The sequence below is a fragment of the Oncorhynchus nerka genome, linkage group LG28, assembly GCF_034236695.1.
Source record: "Oncorhynchus nerka isolate Pitt River linkage group LG28, Oner_Uvic_2.0, whole genome shotgun sequence".
Classification (NCBI taxonomy): Eukaryota; Metazoa; Chordata; class Actinopteri; order Salmoniformes; family Salmonidae; genus Oncorhynchus; species Oncorhynchus nerka.
The window spans coordinates 24,984,453-25,004,161 of NC_088423.1; the positions used below are offsets into that span (position 1 = coordinate 24,984,453).

The 19,709-nt window shown below is 40.6% G+C and overlaps 1 protein-coding gene across 1 annotated transcript in view; it reads left to right on the top strand.

Annotated features, from left to right (window-relative positions):
* The window catches only part of LOC115113042 (leucine-rich repeat-containing protein 1-like), a 76,921-nt gene that overhangs the window by 52,502 nt on the left and 4,710 nt on the right, over positions 1 to 19,709 (top strand). The window contains exons 10-13 of the mRNA XM_029640242.2: positions 206 to 289; positions 5,233 to 5,348; positions 9,029 to 9,201; positions 18,660 to 18,799. Of these exons, the coding sequence (XP_029496102.1) occupies positions 206 to 289; positions 5,233 to 5,348; positions 9,029 to 9,201; positions 18,660 to 18,799 (513 nt within the window). The remainder of the gene's footprint in view (positions 1 to 205; positions 290 to 5,232; positions 5,349 to 9,028; positions 9,202 to 18,659; positions 18,800 to 19,709) is intronic.

Genomic DNA, 19,709 nt, shown 5'->3' on the forward strand with positions numbered 1-19,709 from the left:
AAAACATCTAAGTGTGCGCCAGGAACTTATCCTCTTTACCACTAGCCAATCAGATATGTTTATGTCATCCTCACAGTGGGACTGTGCAGGTAATCCCCATGCTCAGGCCACTAGGCCGGTCTACTGTCACTGCTACACCTATTACTGTATGTGGAAACTGTAGATGTTTAATGTATTATTTCTTAATTGTTGTTTCTCTCTTTAGAGTTTGCCAAGAAGTATTGGTAAACTAAAGAGACTTTCCAACTTCAACTGTGATAGGAACCGACTAGCGTCATTGCCAAAAGAGGTATGCTATAGTCTTTCAACATGTAATCATTTGAAGCAAATGTGAAACTTGTTGATGAATGGTAGGTCCTTCATGCTTCACAGGAAACCACAGTCCATAGTCTAGTGCAGGTATTCCTAACCTGGGGTACGGGTATGCGCAATGCCATTGGAGGTACGCCAATACAAATGTGGTTCACATACAAAATAACTTTTTTAATATTTTAAATTTAAAAAATAACATCTTCACATTTTCAAACAGTCCATATATATATTTCCCACGGGGCTGTACATTTGGGTGAGTTTTTCTCTCTCGCCTGAGTAGCCTCGTTTCACTGCCTAAAATTAAACCATCTAGTGTTCAGCGAAATAACAACAATGTCAAATACAGGTAGCCTAGTCAAATAATTAACATCCAATCACACCAACCGTTACTCTCTCGCGGGAATTCCACTAATGGTCCGTATGTAGCCAAACGTAGCTGCTGCTCATTCCGTTGGCTTGAAAACTGATAAATGGTTAAAAACAAGTAAGGCCTTGTCCATACCAGCAGTACTACACCTGCACCTGTTGACGACACGCGTTGTTCTGCTTCCACAAGCACATCTAATGCTAGCATCAGTAATTCTACATTTGTTGTTAGCCCAGCTAGCATGGACACTGACAATTGTGAATCTGATGCAGCCGAAGAGCTACTGCCCCCTTACCCGGGAAAGCACCGAACAACAGACAAGGAAGTTGGACCATCAAATAGGCGCAAATAGGATGAGAAGTACATTGATTTGGGGTTCACTTAGATTGGGAGTAGTGCCATTCCTCAGCCACAGTGTGTTATGTGAAAACTACTATCTCACAACTCGATGAAACCTTCACTCATTTAGAAACCAAAAAATGCCAATTAGAAAAATAAGCCACAGAAGTTTTTTGTGCGAGAATTAAGACGACTTTCAAGTAGTCAGACGTATATAAAAGCAACCGATACCATTAATAAGAAGGGGCTAGAAGTGTCTTACATGGTGAGTGGCAAGGACAGGCAAGCCCCATACTGATGTGGAGGACTTCATTCTTCCTGCTGCCCCGGATATGGCTGAGACAATGTTGGGGGAAAAGGCAAAAAAAACTATACAGACAATACTTTCATCAAACAACACTTTTACGACACATCAGTGACATGGCAGGAGATGTTTTGAAACAATTATTGCTTCGCATAAAAGGCCAGTGAATTCTATGCATTACAGCTGGATGAGTCAACAGATGTGGCGGGCCTGGCACAGCTCCTGGTATATGTTTGTTATGTTTATGGGGGTCAATTAAGGAAGACATCCTCTTCTGGACAACAGGAGAGGATATTTTTAAAATATTGGACAGCTTTGTGACATCAAATGGACTTTGGTGGTCAAGATGTGTTGGTATCTGTACTGATGGCGCAAAAGCCATGCCAGGGAGACATGGTGGAGTGGAAATGCGCGTGCAAGCAGTTGCTCCTGACGCCACTTGAGTACACTGCAGCATCCACTGAGAGGCTCTTGCTGCCAAGGGAATGCCTGACAGCTTGAAAGACATTTTGAACACTACAGTGGATGACTTTGTTAACTTTGTTAAAGCAAGGCCCCTGAACTCTTGCGTATTTTCTGCACTATGCAATGATATGGGCAGCGACCATGTAACGCTTTCACAACATACAGAAGTGCATTGGTTATCAAGGGGGAAAGTATTGACAAATGTATTTTATTGAGAGATGAGTTTAAAGTTCTTTACTCACCACAAGTTTCACTTGTCTGACCGCTTGCATGATGATGAGATTCTCACATGACTGGTCTATCTGGGTGATGTTTTTTCTCACCTGAATGATCTGAATCTAGGATTACAGGGACTCTCCACAATTATATTCAATGTGTGGGACAACATTGAGGCTATGATTAAGTAGTTGGAGCTCTTCTCTGTCTGCATTAACAAGGACAACACACAGGTCTTTCCATCACTGTATGATTTGGTGTGCAAATGAACTCAAGCTTACGGACAATGTCAAATGTGATTTAGCGAAGCACCTGAGTGAGTTGGGTGCGCAATTACACAGGTACTTTCCAGAAACGGATGACACAAACAACTGGATTCGTTATCCCTTTCATGTCCTGCCTCCAGTCCACTTACCGATATCTGAACAAGAGAGCCTCATCAAAATTGCAACAAGCGGTTCTGTGAAAATTTGAATTTAATCAGAAGCCACTGCCAGATTTCTGGATTGGGCTGCGCTCAGAGTATCTTTCCTTGGCAAATCGCGCTATTCAGACACTGATGCCCTTTGCAACCACGCACCTATGTGAGACTGGATTCTTGACCCTCACTAGCATGAACACTAAATACAGACACAGAATCCTTTCAAGCACACCCTTCTCATTAACCTAGGATGAGTCATTCACATTTTTCGATGAACAATTAAGGTTTTATATGTAAGATTGTTAAATAAAGAGCAAAATTATTGATTATTATTTGTGCCCTGGTCCTATAAGAGCTCTTTGTCACTTCCCACGAGCCAGGTTGTGACAAACTCGCACTCATTCTTATGTTTAATAAATATATCGTATAGTTAGGGTGTGTGTGGGGCAGGCTTACAATGATGGCAAAAAACAACATTTGAGAGTGTACTGACCCTGGTGCTAGAGGGGGTACGCAGCTGGAGGTTGAATGTTTGAAGGGGTGCGGGACTATAAAACGTTTGGGAACCACTGGTCAAGTGTATTTGTGCCAAGCTTTTATTATCTTAGCTATATTTTTTATGTTGTCAGGACATGAGGCTGCTTCCTTCTGAGTTTCTTTCTGGGATGGCTTTCTGGGATGGCTCAAAGTTTTCTTCCATCTCCCGTTGTGATCTTACCGTATCGATCACGTTTTGTGATGCAGCAGTGAAGTAGTTCCACTGGAAGTTGTGATTTACAACCCCATTCTTGTATTATCTGAATGAGTGCGGACTGGATCCAAAGCAATGTCTTCCCTTGCTGCGGTGAGCCACTTCTTCTGTGGGTGCTCTAGAATCAATGTGTGAGTGAAGTTTATTATTTTTATGTAATGCTATGTTAACCATTTTACCCCAATACTGTAAGCAAAATGCTTGTGCATGCTAGGTCTGAACATGCTCAGAAAAAGCTAACATAAACCTTGATTGCATCTCATTTTGCCTTCATGATTTACCCTGCTGCTCGGACAAATGGATGTAAAATCATAGAAGCCTCAGTCCCTGAGTCAGTGGAATCTGGTTAGTGCATCCCCCAGTGATCACTGTATGATTTGCATGCAGAGCTTTGCTGGACTAAACCTGACCCCCTCTGATTTTAATGGGTATTGTAAAAAGGCTAATCCTTACACCTGCTAACCAGCAAATCTGGTCTCTGAGCTGAATCCCATTCAGTAGAAACGTATGCCACAGTGCTACTATGCAGGCAAAGGTCGATTTGTCATATCGACCTGACCTGGAGCACTCTCACAGGCACAAAATCCATCTCCCACTGTGACTGTCTTCACCCTAGACATGGCTGTGTGACTCTTCATTGTGTGTGTGACTTTACTGTCTGTCTGTACTTTAGCATGATTTCAACTCTCCGGCTTCAGCTCTCCGGCTGTTGGCATGCTCTCTTTTGTTTCCAGGGGATTCAAGCACAGACAAAACAAGCGCACACACACTGACTGCAGTTCTCTGGTGTATTCAGCACTTTTTTATTGTCCCAGAATGCCTGCTTCGTGTGTGTGCGTGTGAGAGATACGGTTGTTGATTCTAGCCTCTTGTCTATTAAAGCGAAGGCAAGCTCCCTCTGGTTAAAGTTTAATCTGAAAGAGCCCTTTAGTAGTTATACAATGCCCCTGTGTCTCAGTGTGAGTCCACAGAACTTTGCACAGATAATGTCATTGTTTTATTATCTCTAACCATTAACATTTCTAACAGTAACAATAGTACTAGACAACTACTTGTTTACCACAGGTGTCGGGATGTAGCTATGTTCTTTTTAATTAATAGTCATGACTGATAATTGGCTACAAGTTTCAAAACCTGATCTTGTTGTGATTTTAAATCCACACATTCAAGGTAAGATATCTGCTGGACCTTGGCTTATTTCCATTTTAATTGAACAGTTGCATATTAATTTAGTAATGACCCCCCCACCCCCCCAAATAAAAAGGTCAGCAATTTGTTCATATTTCCAATGCACAATTCTAATGAATTTCATAGACAAACAACGTACCCGGTATTGACGTTGTTTAAGCGTGGGCCCATGCATGTAGTACTTTGTTAATTCTACTTCTGAGGTAATGGCTAGACTTTGAGTAGAACCTGTGTGTTGCCTACTAACTGTAACTCCTGCTGATATTTGGACTTCTCATCGAGGCACCTCTTTAAATCAATCTTTAGAACTCCAGTGAGAGCATCAGCTTAGCCAGATCCTTTTAACATGATGAGACTCCATTACTGTATTTGGTCCCTGTTCAGGTCTGTCTGGCCGCTGGCTGATAGTAGATTACAGTCTGACTACAGCACTTTAGCTGGCCCATCCGGTCCCTACTTCAACACACTACTAATTGCAGCTAATTTTAGCTCCTACTTTGCCAAACTCCATAGCCCAATTTCATCAAGATGCCCAATTCTGTGGCAAAGCTCCCAAATGCTCTTAATGGTTTACCTATCTATGCCCATTATGCTAAATAGATTTTAGCATTTTTTTTAAATACATTTTTATAAACAAATTCATTTTCTGTGATTTAGAAAATGCTAAGGTATAAAGGTAAATACTTAATTTTTATTATTTTTTACATGAACTGTTCTTACCAAAGCCTACTGCTCAAGATGTTTGTGTGCCTCAAAGAACACCTTCTCTGTTCGTATATGGAATTTTGTGGGTGTGTGATGATAAATTAAAACAGTGTCTTTTAGAGTTTTAAATAGTCTTATTTGTATGCCTTTCTTCCCTAATCCAGATTGGAGGCTGCAGTAGCCTGAATGTCTTCTGTGTTCGAGGGAACAGGCTGACAAGAATTCCCTCTGAGATCTCTCAGGCCACAGAACTGCATGTGTTTGATGTGTCTGGAAATAGGTAGGCTACATAGAAATTAAATTCAATGTATATTTATTAGCCTATGATCATATTCACATTACATCATATACACAACTGGTCAAAGTTTTAGAACACCTACTCATTCAAGGGTTTTTCTTTATATTTTTTTAAACTATTTTCTACATCGTAGAATAATAGTGAAGACATCAAACTTATGATATAACACATGGAATCATGTAGTAACCAAAAAAGTGTTAAACAAATCAAAATATTTATTTTATTTTAGATTCTTCAAATAGCCACCCTGTGCCTTGATGACAGCTTTACATACATACTATTGGTATTCTCTCAACCAGCTTCACCTGGAATGCTTTTCCAACAGTTTTTGTTGGAAAATATTTCCCACATATGCTGAGCACTTGTGGGCTGATTTTCCTTCACTCCAACTCATCCCAAACCATCTCAATTGGGTCGAGGTCGGGTGATTATGGAGGCCAGGTTATCTGATGCAGCATCATCACTCTCCTTCTTGGTAAAATAGCCCTTACACAGCCTGGAGGTGTTGGGTCATTGTCCTATTTAAAAACGAATGATAGTCCCACTAAGCCCAAACCAGATGGGACGACGTATCGCTGCAGAATGCCGTTGTAGCCATGCTGGTTAAGTGTGCCTTGAATTCTAAATAAATTACAAGCAGTGTCACCAGCGAAGCACCCCCACCATAACACCACCTCCTTCATGCTTCATGGTGGCAAATACACATGCGGAGATTATCCGTTCACCCACACCATGGCTCACAAAGACACGTCGGTTGGAACCAAAAATATCCAATTTGTACTCTAGACCAAAGGACAGATTTCCACCGGTCTACTGTCCATTGCTCATGTTTCTTGGCCCAAGCAAGTCTCGTCTTCTTATTGGTGTCCTTTAGTAGTGCTTTCTTAGCAGCATTTCGACTATGAAGGCCTGATTCACACAGTCTTCTCTGAACAGTTGATGTTGAGATGTCTGTTACTTGAACTCTGTGTTAGAATGGTGCCGGAAGAGATGGCTGCCATTTTACGGACTCCTAACCAATCGTGCTATTGTGTGTTTTTATTTTCACATTATTTGTAACTGTGACAAATGTGACAAATAAAATTTGATTTGAAGCATTTATTTGGGCTGCAATTTCTGTGGTTGGTAATAGAGGTCGACCGATTATGATTTTTCAACGCGATACCCATTATTGGAGGACTAAAAAAAGCTGATACCGATTAATCGGACGTTTTTTTGTGTTTTTTTTGTTGTAATAATGACAATTACAACAATACTGAATGAACACTTATTTTAACTTAATATAATACATCAATAAAATCAATTTAGCCTCAAATAAATAATGAAACATGTTACATTTTCTTTAAAGAAATGCAAAAACAAAGTGTTGGAGAAGAAAGTAAAAGTGCAATATGTGCCATGTAAGAAAGCTAACGTTTCAGTTCCTTGCTCAGAACATGAGAACATATGAAACCTGGTGGTTCCTTTTAACACGAGTCTTCAATATTCCCAGGTAAGAAGTTTTAGGTTGTAGTTATTATAGGAATTATAGGACTATTTCTCTCTATACCATTTGTATTTCATTAACCTTTGACTATTGGATGTTCTTATAGGCACTTTAGTATTGCCAGTGTAACAGTATAGCTTCCATCCCTCTCCTCGCTCCTACCTGGGCTCGAACCAGGTAGGAGCGAGGGGAACAACCACTCAAAGTCTCAGAGCGAGTGACATTTGAAATGCTATTAGCGCGCACCCCGCTAACTAAGCTAGCCATTTCACATCGGTTACACCAGCCTAATCTCGGGAGTTGATAGGCTTGAAGTCTTAAACAGCGCAATGCTTGACGCACAATGAAGAGCTGCTGGCAAAACACACGAAAGTGCTGTTTGAATGAATGCTTTTGAGCCTGCTGCTGCCTACCACCGCTCAGTCAGACTGCTCTATGAAATCATAGACTTAGTTATAACATAATAACACACAGAAATACGAGCCTTAGGTCATTAATATGGTCGAATCCGTAAACTATCATCTCGAAAACAAGACGTTTATTCTTTCAGTGAAATACGGAACCGTTCCGTATTTTATCCAATGGGTGGGATCCATTAGTCTAAATATTCCTGTTACATTGCACAACCTTCAATGGTATGTCATAATTACGTAAAATTCTGGCAAATTAGGCGGCCCAAACTGTTGCATATACACTGACTCGCCGTGCAATGAACACAAGAGAAGCGACACCATTTCACCTGGTTAATATTGCCTGCTAACCTGGATTTCTTTTAGCTAAATATGCAGGTTTAAAATATTTACTTCAGTGTATTGATTTTAAGAAAGGCATTGATGTTCATGGTTAGGTACACATTGGAGCAACGATACGCACCACATCGATTAAATGCAACGCAGGACACGCTAGATAAACTAGTAATATCATTAACCATGTGTAGTTAACTAGTGATTATGATTGATTGTTTTTTAGAAGATAAGTTTAATGCTAGTTAGCAACTTACCTTGGCTTACTGCGTTCGCGTAACAGGCAGTCTCCTCGTGGAGTGCAATGAGAGGCAGGTGGTTAGAGCATTGGACAAGTTAACTGAAAGGTTGCAAGATTGAATCCCCTGAGCTGACAAGGTGAAAATGTGTTGTTCTGCTCCTGAACGAGGCAGTTAACCCACCGTTCCTAGGCCGTCATTGAAAATAAGAATGTGTTCTTAACTGACTTGCCTAGTTAAACAAATATTAAATAAAGGTGATTTAAAAAAACAAATTGGCCAAATCGGTGTCCAAAAATACAGATTTCCGATTGTTATGAAAACTTGAAATTAGCCCTAATTAATCGGCCATTTGATTAATCGGTCGACCTCTAGTTGGTAACTTTATTGATCTTTTCCTCTGCAGCTGGGTCTTCCATTCCTGTGGCGGTCCTCATGAGAGCCAGTTTCATGATAGGACTTGATGGTTTTTGTGACTGCACTTGAAGAAACTTTAAAAGTTCTTGAAATGTTCCGTATTGACTGACTTTCATGTCTTAAAGTAATGATGGACTGTCGTTTCTCTTTGGTTATTTGAGCTGCTCTTGCCAAAATATGGACTTGGTCTTTTACTAAATAGGGCAATCTTCTGTATATCCCCCTACCTTGTCACAACTCAACTGATTGACTCAAATGAACTTTTATTGAACATTTATTTAACTAGGCAAGTCAGTTACGAACAAATTATTTTTTACAATGACGGCCTATCAGTGCCTTTTAACAAGGCACACCTGTTAATTAAAATGCATTCCAGGTGACTATCTCATGAAGCTGGTTGAGAGAATGCCAAGTTGACAGCTACACACAAGTCCTAGGGTTGCTATTTGGAGAATAGCCAATTTTTTTGGTTACTACATGATTCCCTATGTGTTATTTCATAGTTTTGATGTCTTCACTATTATTGTACGATGTAGAAAATAGCAAAAATATAAATAAACCCAGGGGTTTTTCTCCAAAGAAAAACCCCTGAACGAGTTCTAAAACTTTTGACCTGTAGTGTATATTATTATACTCCAGACCCAGTAATGCTTTTAGATGTAGCAAAGTAAGTCATAATATTTGACACCAATGTAGACTCTGAGCTGTCCACAAATCAATAAGGGTCACTAAATATTCTCCGCAGTCTTTCAATAACACATTATCATCTCTCTCCAGACTACTCCACCTACCCATATCTCTGACCATGCTGCGACTCAAGGCCCTGTGGCTGTCAGAGAACCAGTCTCAGCCTCTACTCACCTTCCAGAATGACATGGATCCAGAGTCGGGGGAAAAAGTGCTCACCTGTGTTCTCCTGCCCCAGCAGCCTTTAGAACCTGACAGTAAAGGTAAGGTCTTGTCATGTACTACCAACTCTGTGGTCTTGTGGATAGAGTATCCGCCCTGATATTGGAAGATTGGGAGTTCGATACCCGGCCGAGTAATTTTTATTTAACCTTTTTATTTAACTAGACAAGTCAGTTAAGAACAAATTCTTATTTTGCAATGACTGCCAACCCCGGCCAAACCCTCCCCTAACCCGGACGACGCTGGGACAGTTGTACTCCGCCCTATGGGACTCCCGATCACGGCGGGTTGGGATACAGCCTGGGATCGAACCAGGTTTTGTAGTGACGCCCCTAGCACTGAGATTCAGACCGCTGCGCCACTCGGGAGCCTAAAGACTGTAAAAATGTGACCTGATGCGTCTCTGCTTGGCACTCTGCATTAAAGGGAAGATTTGTTTTATCCTTCCAATATGACATATCACTTTACATTTGTATTTCGGGAGAAATGTATTTATTTATTTCACCTTTATTTAACAAGGTAGGCTAGTTGAGAACAAGTTCTCATTTGCAACTGCGACCTGGCCAAGATAAAGCAAAGCAGTTCGACACATACAACAACACAGAGTTACACATGGAATGAACAAAAAATGCAGTCAATAATACAGTAGAAAAAACAGAAAACAAAGTCTATATACAGTGAGTGCAAATAAGGTCAAATAAGGGAGTTAAGGCAATAAATAGGCCATGGTGGTGAAGTAATTACAATATGGCAATTAAACACTGGAATGGTAGATGTGCAAAAGATGGATGTGCAAGTAGAGATACTGTGGTGCAAAAGGAGCAAAATAAATAAATACAGTATGGGAATGAGGTAGATAGATGGGCTGTATACAGATGGGCTATGAACAGGTGCAGTGATCTGTGAGCTGCTCTGACAGATGGTTCTTAAAGTTAGTGAGGGAGATGGGAATCTCCAGCTTCAGTGATTTTTGCAGTTTGTTCCAGTCAGTGGCAGCAGAGTACTGGAAGGAAAGGTGACCAAAGGAGGAATTGGCTTTGGGGGTGACCAGTGAGATATACCTGCTGGAGCGTGTGCTACAAGTGGGTGCTGCTATGGTGACCAGCGAGCTGAGATAGGGTGGGGCTTTACCTAGCAGAGACTTGTAGATAACCTGTAGCCAGTGGGTTTGGCGACGAGTATGAAGCGAGGGCCAGCCAACGAGAGCGTACAGGTTGCAGTGGTGGGTAGTATATGGGGCTTTGGTGACAAAACGGATGGCACTGTGATAGACTACATCCAGTTTGCTGAGTAGAGTGTTGGAGGCTATTTTATAGATGACATTGCCGAAGTCAAGGATCGGTAGGATGGTCAGTTTTACGAGGTTATGTTTGGCAGCATGAGTGAAGGAAGCTTTGTTGCGAAATAGGAAGCCAATTCTAGATTTAATTTTTGATTGGAGATGCTTAATGTGAGTCTGGAAGGAGAGTTTAGTCTAATGTAAAGAGGAGCACTAGACGAGCAGGAGTGAAGCCACTGTCCACATAAGACGGTAAAGACCCACATATCGAGTCCTCGTTGTTTTTGCAAAAATAAATTGGCACTCTGAATAAAGCCAATTTATCATTTGACCATATCCTGGGATTTTTTTTATTTTTTTTTGTCAGCAAAAAAAAGTTGCACTTATACCGTGCGCAGGCTTTTAGCATAGCCCCTTTTACACTTCTGATTGCTTACCCCTACTAGCTAACCACTAGCAGCCTTGAAACGTCTATAACCAAACTGGCAAAAACTCTGTTGTTGGCCGATGGTAGCTATAGCTAGCCACCTGCTAGCCTGAAGGCTAACATTGCTAATGTTGCTAGTAACAGTAAATCCAGGTATACTGGTTAACACACATTTGCTACCATGATATCCTACAAGTTATATCTTGCCTAGCTAAATAAAGGTCAAAAAAATAATATTAACTCAGCCCCAGCAAGTAGTTCAGCAAAAATAAAGACATACCCTATATATCCAATAGTACCCCTTCAAACCACACCCGTTGCTGACAGGTGTATAAAATTGACAGGTGTATAAAAACATTGGCAGTCGAATGGCCTTACTGAAGAGCTCAGTGACTTTCAACGTGGCACCGTCATAGGATGCCACCTTTCCAACAAGTCAGTTTTTCACATTTCTGCCCTGCTGGAGCTGCCCCGGACAACTGTTAGTCAAGTTATTTTCAAGTGGAAACATCTAGGAGCAACGAAAGCTCAGCTGCGAAGTGGTAGGCCACACAAGCTCACAGAACTGGACCGCTGAAGCTCGTAGCACATAAAAATCGTCTGTCCTCGTTTGCAACCCTCACTACAAAGTTCCAAACTGCCTCTGGAAGCAACGTCAGCACAATAACTCTTTGTCTGGAGCTTTATGAAATGGTTTTCCATGGCCAAGCAGCTACACGTAAGCCTAAGATCGCCATGCGCAATGCCAAGCGTCGGCTGGAGTGGTGTAATGCTCGCCGCTATTGGATTCTGGTGCAGTGGAAATGCGTTTTCTGGAGTGATTAATCATGCTTAACCATCTGGCAGTCCGACGGACGAATCAGAGTTTGGCGGATGCCAGGAGAACTCTAGAACTCTCATAGTGCCAACTGTAAAGTTGTAATGGCCTTGGTTTTTTTTCATTGTTTGGGCTTTGTTCCAGTGACGGGAAATCTTAACGCTACAGCATACAATGACATTCTAGGCAGTTCTGTGCTTCCAACTTTGTGGCAAAAGTTTGAGGAAGGCCCTTTCCTGTTTCAGCATGACAATGCCCCCGTGCGTGAAACTCTGTTGTTTTTGTCACACTGCTTTGCTTTATCTTGGCCAGGTCACCAGCATGGTTACCACAGCATTCTGCAGCAATACACCATCCAATCTGGTTTGGGCTTAGTGGGACTATGACCCAATACACCTCCAGGCTGTGTAAGGTCTATTTTTACCAAGAAGGAGAGTGATGGAGTGCTGCATCAGTTGACCTGGCCTCCACAATCACCTGACCTCAACCCAATTTGAAATGGTTTTGGATTAGTTGGTCTGCAGAGTTTTTAAAATTATTTTCTATATTTTTTTGTTTCACCGTTATTTAACCTGGTAGGCCAGTTGAGAACAAGTTCTCATTTGCAACTGTGACCTGGCCAAGATAAAGCAAAGCAGTGTGACAAAAACAACAGCACGGAGTTACACATAAATAAGCGTACAGTCAATAACACAATAGAGTGAAGGGAAAGCAGCCAACAAATGCTCAGCATGTCTACATTTACATTTACATTTAAGTCATTTAGCAGACGCTCTTATCCAGAGCGACTTACAAATTGGTGCGTTCACCTTAAGACATAGTATCCAAGAACTCCTTCAAGACGGTTGGAAAAGCATTCCAGGTAAAGCTGGTTGAGAGAATGCCAAGAGTGTGCAAAGCTCTCATCAAGTAAAGGGTGGCTACTTTGAAGAATCTTAAATATATTTTGATTTGTTTAACTTTTTTTGGGGTTACTACATCATTCCATATGTGTTATTTCATAGTTTTGATGTCTTCACTATTATTCTACAATGTAGAAAATAGTCCAAATAAAGAGGAACCCTTGAAGGAGTAGGTGTGTCCAAACTTTTGACTAGTACTGTACATGTAATTAATCAGTGCACTGCCGCCACCACCAGGCTGTTTCTCTTGAAGTTGGTATATTCATTTTTGATAATTGTATTTCACATTGTGAAAATAAGTGTGTGTGTAAAATGTTTATGAATTTTTGCATAAAGACGTTTTTAGGAAGACTATCATCAATCTACATTGCCATCATTTCTTTCAAATCTAACAAACATCCATTTTCATCACCAGTAACAAAATGCTAACATCTAAGAACTGCTAGCAAACTTGCTAGCACAACAAGTGAACAACTTTAGGAGGGCAAGCTTGCCAAATAGAGACCCCTGGAAATCATCCCACGAAAGTAAGACCTGCAATTAAACCGAAAATATATACGGTCAGAGGAGAATTATAATTCTGATAAAGGAATTTTGGGTGTGGGGTGAAATGGAGGCATGCTAGAACAAAAACACAACGCCATGTGTAAATTAGTAACAAATGAGTGCAGGAAATTTAAGAAATTCATAAATTCAGGAATTGAACAAATAACTATGCAAATGGAAACCATTGGTTGAGTTCTGGAATTTGAGGCTACAAAAAGGGATTTTAATTCCTATGCAATGTTCTACAAATAGGACTAGTTCACTGTCAGTTTTGTCCTCCTATTATTTTTGTTGAAGTTTTGCTGAACAGTAAAAAGCAATCAGAATGGAGAAAAGCCTATTCAAACCACTTGGAATTCATTTGTTGCCATCCTAGGGCCATGCACTACCCATAAAGCATATTTAGAACATTTATTATTCAGAAACCTCAAATACCGTCCTACCTTTAAAAATGCCAGGATATCATATTTTAAGCTGTCACTGAGCTTTGTATGTTCTACTGTCAAAACCACTATGACCACCGCAGCTGCCTACAGTAAAAAGAGACCTGTAATGTCAGTGATTCTTTCTATATGGGTTTCAATTTGTATTACGTGATCTTGGTCATTGGCAATTTCATTACCTAAAAGCTTTCTCAGGGGTCACTGGCCTCTCTATACACCTACTGTATGTAATCATTTATAGATCAGCTATAAGCGCCTTTACTTCAAATTCTACCCCATAGTGAAATTAGTTTAATCCCACAGGTTATATCCTATTCCCATTCTATGTCACTCCTTTGCATATTGTCCAGAGTCCTACAAGCATTAGATTTGGTCCGTGATTTATTAGATTTGATCAAAACCGTGGGGCACTTATCACACATCTACTTCAATTTCTGAAGCTGGTAACTTGAATGAACTTGTCCTCTGCAGCAGAGGTAACTCTGGGTCTTCATTTCCTGTGGCGGTCCTCATGAGAACCAGATTCATGATGGTGCTTGATTGTTTTTGTGACTGCACTTGAAGAAACTTTCAACGTTCTAGAAATGTTCCGTATTGACTGACATTCATGTCTTAAAGTAATGATGGACTGTCGTTTCTCTTTGCTTATTTAAGCAGTTCTTGCCATAGTATGGACTTGGTCTTTTACCAAATAGGACTATCTTCTGTATACCCTCCTACCTTGTCACAACACAACTGATTGGCTCAAATGCATTAAGAAGGAAAGCAATTCCACAAATTCCCTCTGTCATCAAGGCAAAGGGTGGCTATTTGAAGAATCTCAAATATTACATTTTTTTTATTTGTTTAACACTTTTTTGGTTACTACATGATTCCATATGTGTTATTTCATAGTTTTGATGTCTTCACTGTTATTCTACAATGTAGAAAATAGTCAAAATAAATGAAACACCCTTGAATGAGTAGGTTTTCTAAAACTTTTGGTGTGTGTGTGTGTTCAGAGATCTTCACTTTTTACACATTTTGTTATGTTACATACTTATTCTAAAATGGATTAAATAAAATATAAAATCCTCATCAATCTACACACAATACCCCATTATGACTAAGAAAAAACAGGTTTTTAGATTTTTTGCTAATTTATAAAAAATAATAAACCGATACCTTATTTACATAAGTTTTCAGACCCTTTGTTGTGAGACTCGCAATTGAGCACAGGTGCATCCTGTTTCCATCCATCATCCTTAAGATGTTTCTCCCTGTGGAGTCCACATGTGGTAAATTTCAGTTGAGTGGACATGATTTGGAAAGGCACAGACCTGTCTATATGAGGTCCCATAGTTGACAGTGCATGTAAGAGCAAAACCCAAGCCATGAGGTAAAAGGAATTGTCCGTAGAGCTCCGAGACAGGATTGTGTTGAGGCACAGATCTGGGAAAGTGTACCAAAAACTGTCTGCAGCATTGAAGGTCCCCAAGAACACAGTGGACACCGTATTTCTTACACTGAACCCAAACCGGCTGCGCGCGTGCGCCATCGGGCATAAATGTATTTTGTCCGACCACAACAAACGCTATCACGACACACAGCTTAAAATATCAAAACAAACTCTGAACCAAATACATTAATTTGGGGACAAGTTGAAAAGCAGTAAACATTTATGGCAATTTAGCTAGCGTTTGTCCTATTTAGCTAGCTTGCTGTTGCTAGCTAATTTGTCCTGGGATATAAACATTGAGTTATTATTTTACATGAAATGGACAAAGTCCTCGACTCCGACGATTAATCCACACAAAACGGTCAACCGAATTGTTTCTAGTCATCTCACCTAGGCTTTTTCTTCTCTTGACTTTATTTTGCGATTGGCAACTTTCATATATTAGATGCATTACTGCCACTGAACTCCCTCGTCTTTCAGTCACCCTCGTGGGTATATCCAATGAGGAGATGGCACGCGACACGAGCGTTGTAGTCAGCCTGTTAAATGGGAGAAGTTTGGAACCACCAAGGCTGTTACTAGAGCTGGCCGCCCGGCCAAACTGAGCAGGGGGAGAAGGGCCTTGGTCAGGGAGGTGATCAAGAACCCGATGGTCACTCTGACAGAGCTCCAAATTTGCTCTGTAGAGATGGGAGAACCTTCCAGAAGGATAGCAATCTATACAGCAGTCAACCAATCAGGCTTTTATGTAGAGTGACCTGACGGAAGCCACTCCTCAGTAAAAGGCACATGACAGCCCGCTTGGAGTTTGCCAAAAGGCACCTAAAGACTCTCAGACCGTGAGGAACAAGATTCTCTGGTCTGATGAGGTCAAGATTGAACTCTTTGGCCTGAATGACAAATGTCACGTCTGGAGGAAACCTGTCACCATCCCTATTGTGAAGCATGGTGGTAGCAACATGTTTTTCAGTGGCAGGGACTGGGAGACTAGTCAGGATCGAGGGAAAGATGAACGATCTAAAGTACAGAGAGATCCTTGATAAAAAAAAATCTGCTCCAGAGCACTCAGGACCTCAGACGAAGTTCGAACATTCACCGTTGAACAGGACAACGACCCTAAGCATACAGCCAAGACAATGCATGAGTGGCTTCGGGACAAGGCTCTGAATGTCCTTGAGTAGCCCATCCAGAGCCCAGACTTTAACCCAATCAAACATCTCTGGAGAGACCTGAAAATAGCTGTGCAGCGACGCTCCCCATCCAACCTGAAAGAGGTTGAAAGGATCCGCAGAGAAGAATGGAAGAAACTCCCCAAATACAGGTGTGCCAAGCTTGTAGCGTCATACCCAAGAAGACTTGAGGCTGTAATCCCTGCCAAAGGTGCTTCAAAAAAGTGCTGAGTAAAGGGTCTGAATACGTTTGTAAATGTGCTATTTCAGTTTATAAAAATAAAAAGTGCAACATATCAATATAAAATGTGTCATTATGGTGTATTGTGAAAACAAATATATTTAATTCATTTTACAATAAGGCTTTAACAGAATGTAGAAAAAAATCAAGGTGTCTGAATATTTTCCGAGTGCACTGTATAACAATTTTATAGCATTTATATTCAACCACCTGCGGGCCGGATTAAGTGGGATCCCATGCCTTGAGTTTGTCACAAGCTCTAATCGATCTTGATCTGATCCTATGCTGCCACCAAGGGCCTGCTCCTTTGCTATGTATTGGAAAATAAAAAGACCTCAGTGGATTGGACAGCTTTTTAAAATTATTATTAATTTTTTAAATTTAACTAGGCAAGTCAGTTAAGAATAAATTATTATTTATAATGACGGCCTAGGAACACTGGGTTAACTGCCTTGTTCATGGCCAGCACGACAGATCTTTACCTTGTCAGCTCGGGGATTCAATCTAGCCAACTTTCGGTTACTAGCTCAACGCTCTAACCAGTAGGCTGCTTTCTGCCCCAGATAAAGAGGCTTAACTTCCAACGGAACTTCTGCCATTAAAATCCATCTCTGCTGGGCGAGGAGAGGCTCGCTCTCTGACTCAGCTGAGGCCTTGTGGAATCTAGGCCTGATCCAACTGTTGATAGTGATTATTTTGCGCGATCTCCACAACCTGGTTGCTGCACCCATATGTCATGTTTTTATTTTATTTGAATCATTGAGTGAATGACTACGGAGCATGTTCCTTGTTACGCCCATCCCCCTTAGTCCCTGACGTGCCTCGGAATGAGAGGACTATGTGCTTATGTTCCATTCCATGACCCTCATTCACTTGTGGAGCAGCAGATGAGGATCTACAACTTGTGGAGGTCAAGTCAGTGAGCTCGAATTTGGGGGGGAGATTGTCTAGCTCTAAGCTTGTGACTAGGCTGGGATTTGAAACTGTGATCTGGATGTTTCCAAGCGCTCATCTGGGGTGTGGGGGGTTGGGGGTGCAGATTGAGGGACGCAATCATACCAAACACATTGATTGTAATCCGTTGGTTAATTCAGGCCACTTTTGTGTTCGTTTTTACACAGGTCTTACATTTCAAGCATGCATGTGAACATAATTTTGAAAAGCCAATTATTAACCTCTCTGGTTTCGAGGTGGGACGGTAGCGTCCCACCTCGACATCAGCCAGTGAAATTGCAGGGGCGCCAAATTCAAAACAGAAATCCCATAATTAAAATTCCTCAAACATACAAGTATTATACACCATTTTAAAGATAAACTTCTTGTTAATCCAGCCGCTGTGTCAGATTTCAAAAAGGCTTTACGGCGAAAGCAAACCATACGATTGCGTTAGGTCAGCGCCTAGCCACAAAAACTATACAGCCATTTTTCAACCAAGGAGAGGTGTCACAAACGTCAGATATAGCGTTAAAATTAATCACTTACCTTTGATGATCTTCATCTGGTGGCACTCCCAGGACTCCATGTTACACAATAAATGTTTGTTTTGTTCGATAATGTCCCTCTTTATGTCCAAAAACCTCCGTTTTGTTGGTGCATTTAGTTCAGTAATCCAAAGGCACAAAGTGCGCTCTCAACATCCAGATGAAAAGTCAAAGTACAATAAAAGTTCGTAGAAACATGTCAAACGATGTTTAAAATCAATCCTCAGGTTGATTTTGTCATAAATAATCAATAGTATTTCAACCGGACAAAAGCTTTGTCAATAGATCACGCGCTGGACTCGTGTCTGGAAATATCCACTCATTGAAAGTGCTGTATCTCCCTCATTTTTCAGAGTAAAAGCCTGAAACAATGCCTAAAGACTGGCCACACGTAGAAGAAACCAAAGAAATTGTGAACTGGGTCCTAAGTCTTTGTATGGTGGATAGGCTTTCAATGGAAAAACAGCCTTTCAAAATAATAGTACTTCCTGGATGGATTTTCCTCAGGTTTTCGACTGCCATATCAGTTCTGTTATACTCACAGACATTATTTTAACAATTCTGGAAACTTTAGAGTTTTCTATCCAAATCTACCAATTATATGCATATCCTAGCTTCTGGGCCTGAGTAGCAGGCAGTTTAATTTGGGCATGCTTTTCATCCAAAATTCCGAATGCTGCCCTTTACCCTAGTGAAGTTAATAAAGATGTGAATGATTACCATCCTCACACACACATCAAATGTATCCTGTTTTAGGCTCAGACAACCTTGCTCGCTGCGGTGCTCTGGAAAGCCTGGTGAATGACGTGGTGGATGACACCTGGGATGACAGGGCCATGAACAGGATCAGTGCCATCCACTTCCTGGATGATAACGATGACGAGGATGATGAAAAGGTGAGGTGAAGCGCTAGAAGTGTGTGAAGGGGAATGACAGGAGGCGATGAGGTCGAAAAGACCTTTCACCATTCACAAGGGTCGTTTTGAAACGTCAACTGTCAATACTCACTAAACAAGGAATAGAGAATTAAAGATATATGTATTCAACTAATATAAAGCGTTGTTGAGTCCATTAACTGGTTGAAAACTAGGTTTGATCTTTCAGATCTTTTAAATTACAGTCGGGTCCAAAATGATTGTTAGCCTTGATAAAGATAAGCAAAAAAAGACTGTATAATACAAATACTGAGCTATATTGTATGTAAAAGGGAAAAAGACAATTGCTCAAATAAAGATTTTGTTTAACAATTTAATATTATTTTTCCTCAAAGATAAGTCAAAATTATTGGCACCCTGGTTTTCAATAATACCTTTCAATAACTCACTGCACTGAGCCTTTTAAAGGGATCTTAGACCATTCCTCCATACAGTTTTTCCTGATCCTTGATATCCTTCGTCTGCGCTTATGGACTTGCCCTCTTCAATTCAAGTCTCCATAAAATATTTTTAGAAAAGGGCTCAATTCCATTAATAATAGAATATACCATTTAGCAGACGCATTTATCTAAAGCCGACTTAGTAATGCGCGCATTTTTATTTTTACGTATGGATAGTTGTTATCTTTGGAAGGTAAGGTATTGAAAACAGAGGTGTCAATAATTTTGAACCCTAGCTTTTTGAGAAAAAATGACTTGATTTAACAAAATCTCTTTCTCTGTGCAACTGTATTAGTATAAAATAGTATCCCCATTTTCTTTAGCCTACAATATGTATACAGTATTAAAGAAACATATTTTGTCAAAGGTGCCAATAATTTTGGACCTTAATGTATGTCCAAGTGCATATGTACACTCATTTACCAGTTTAT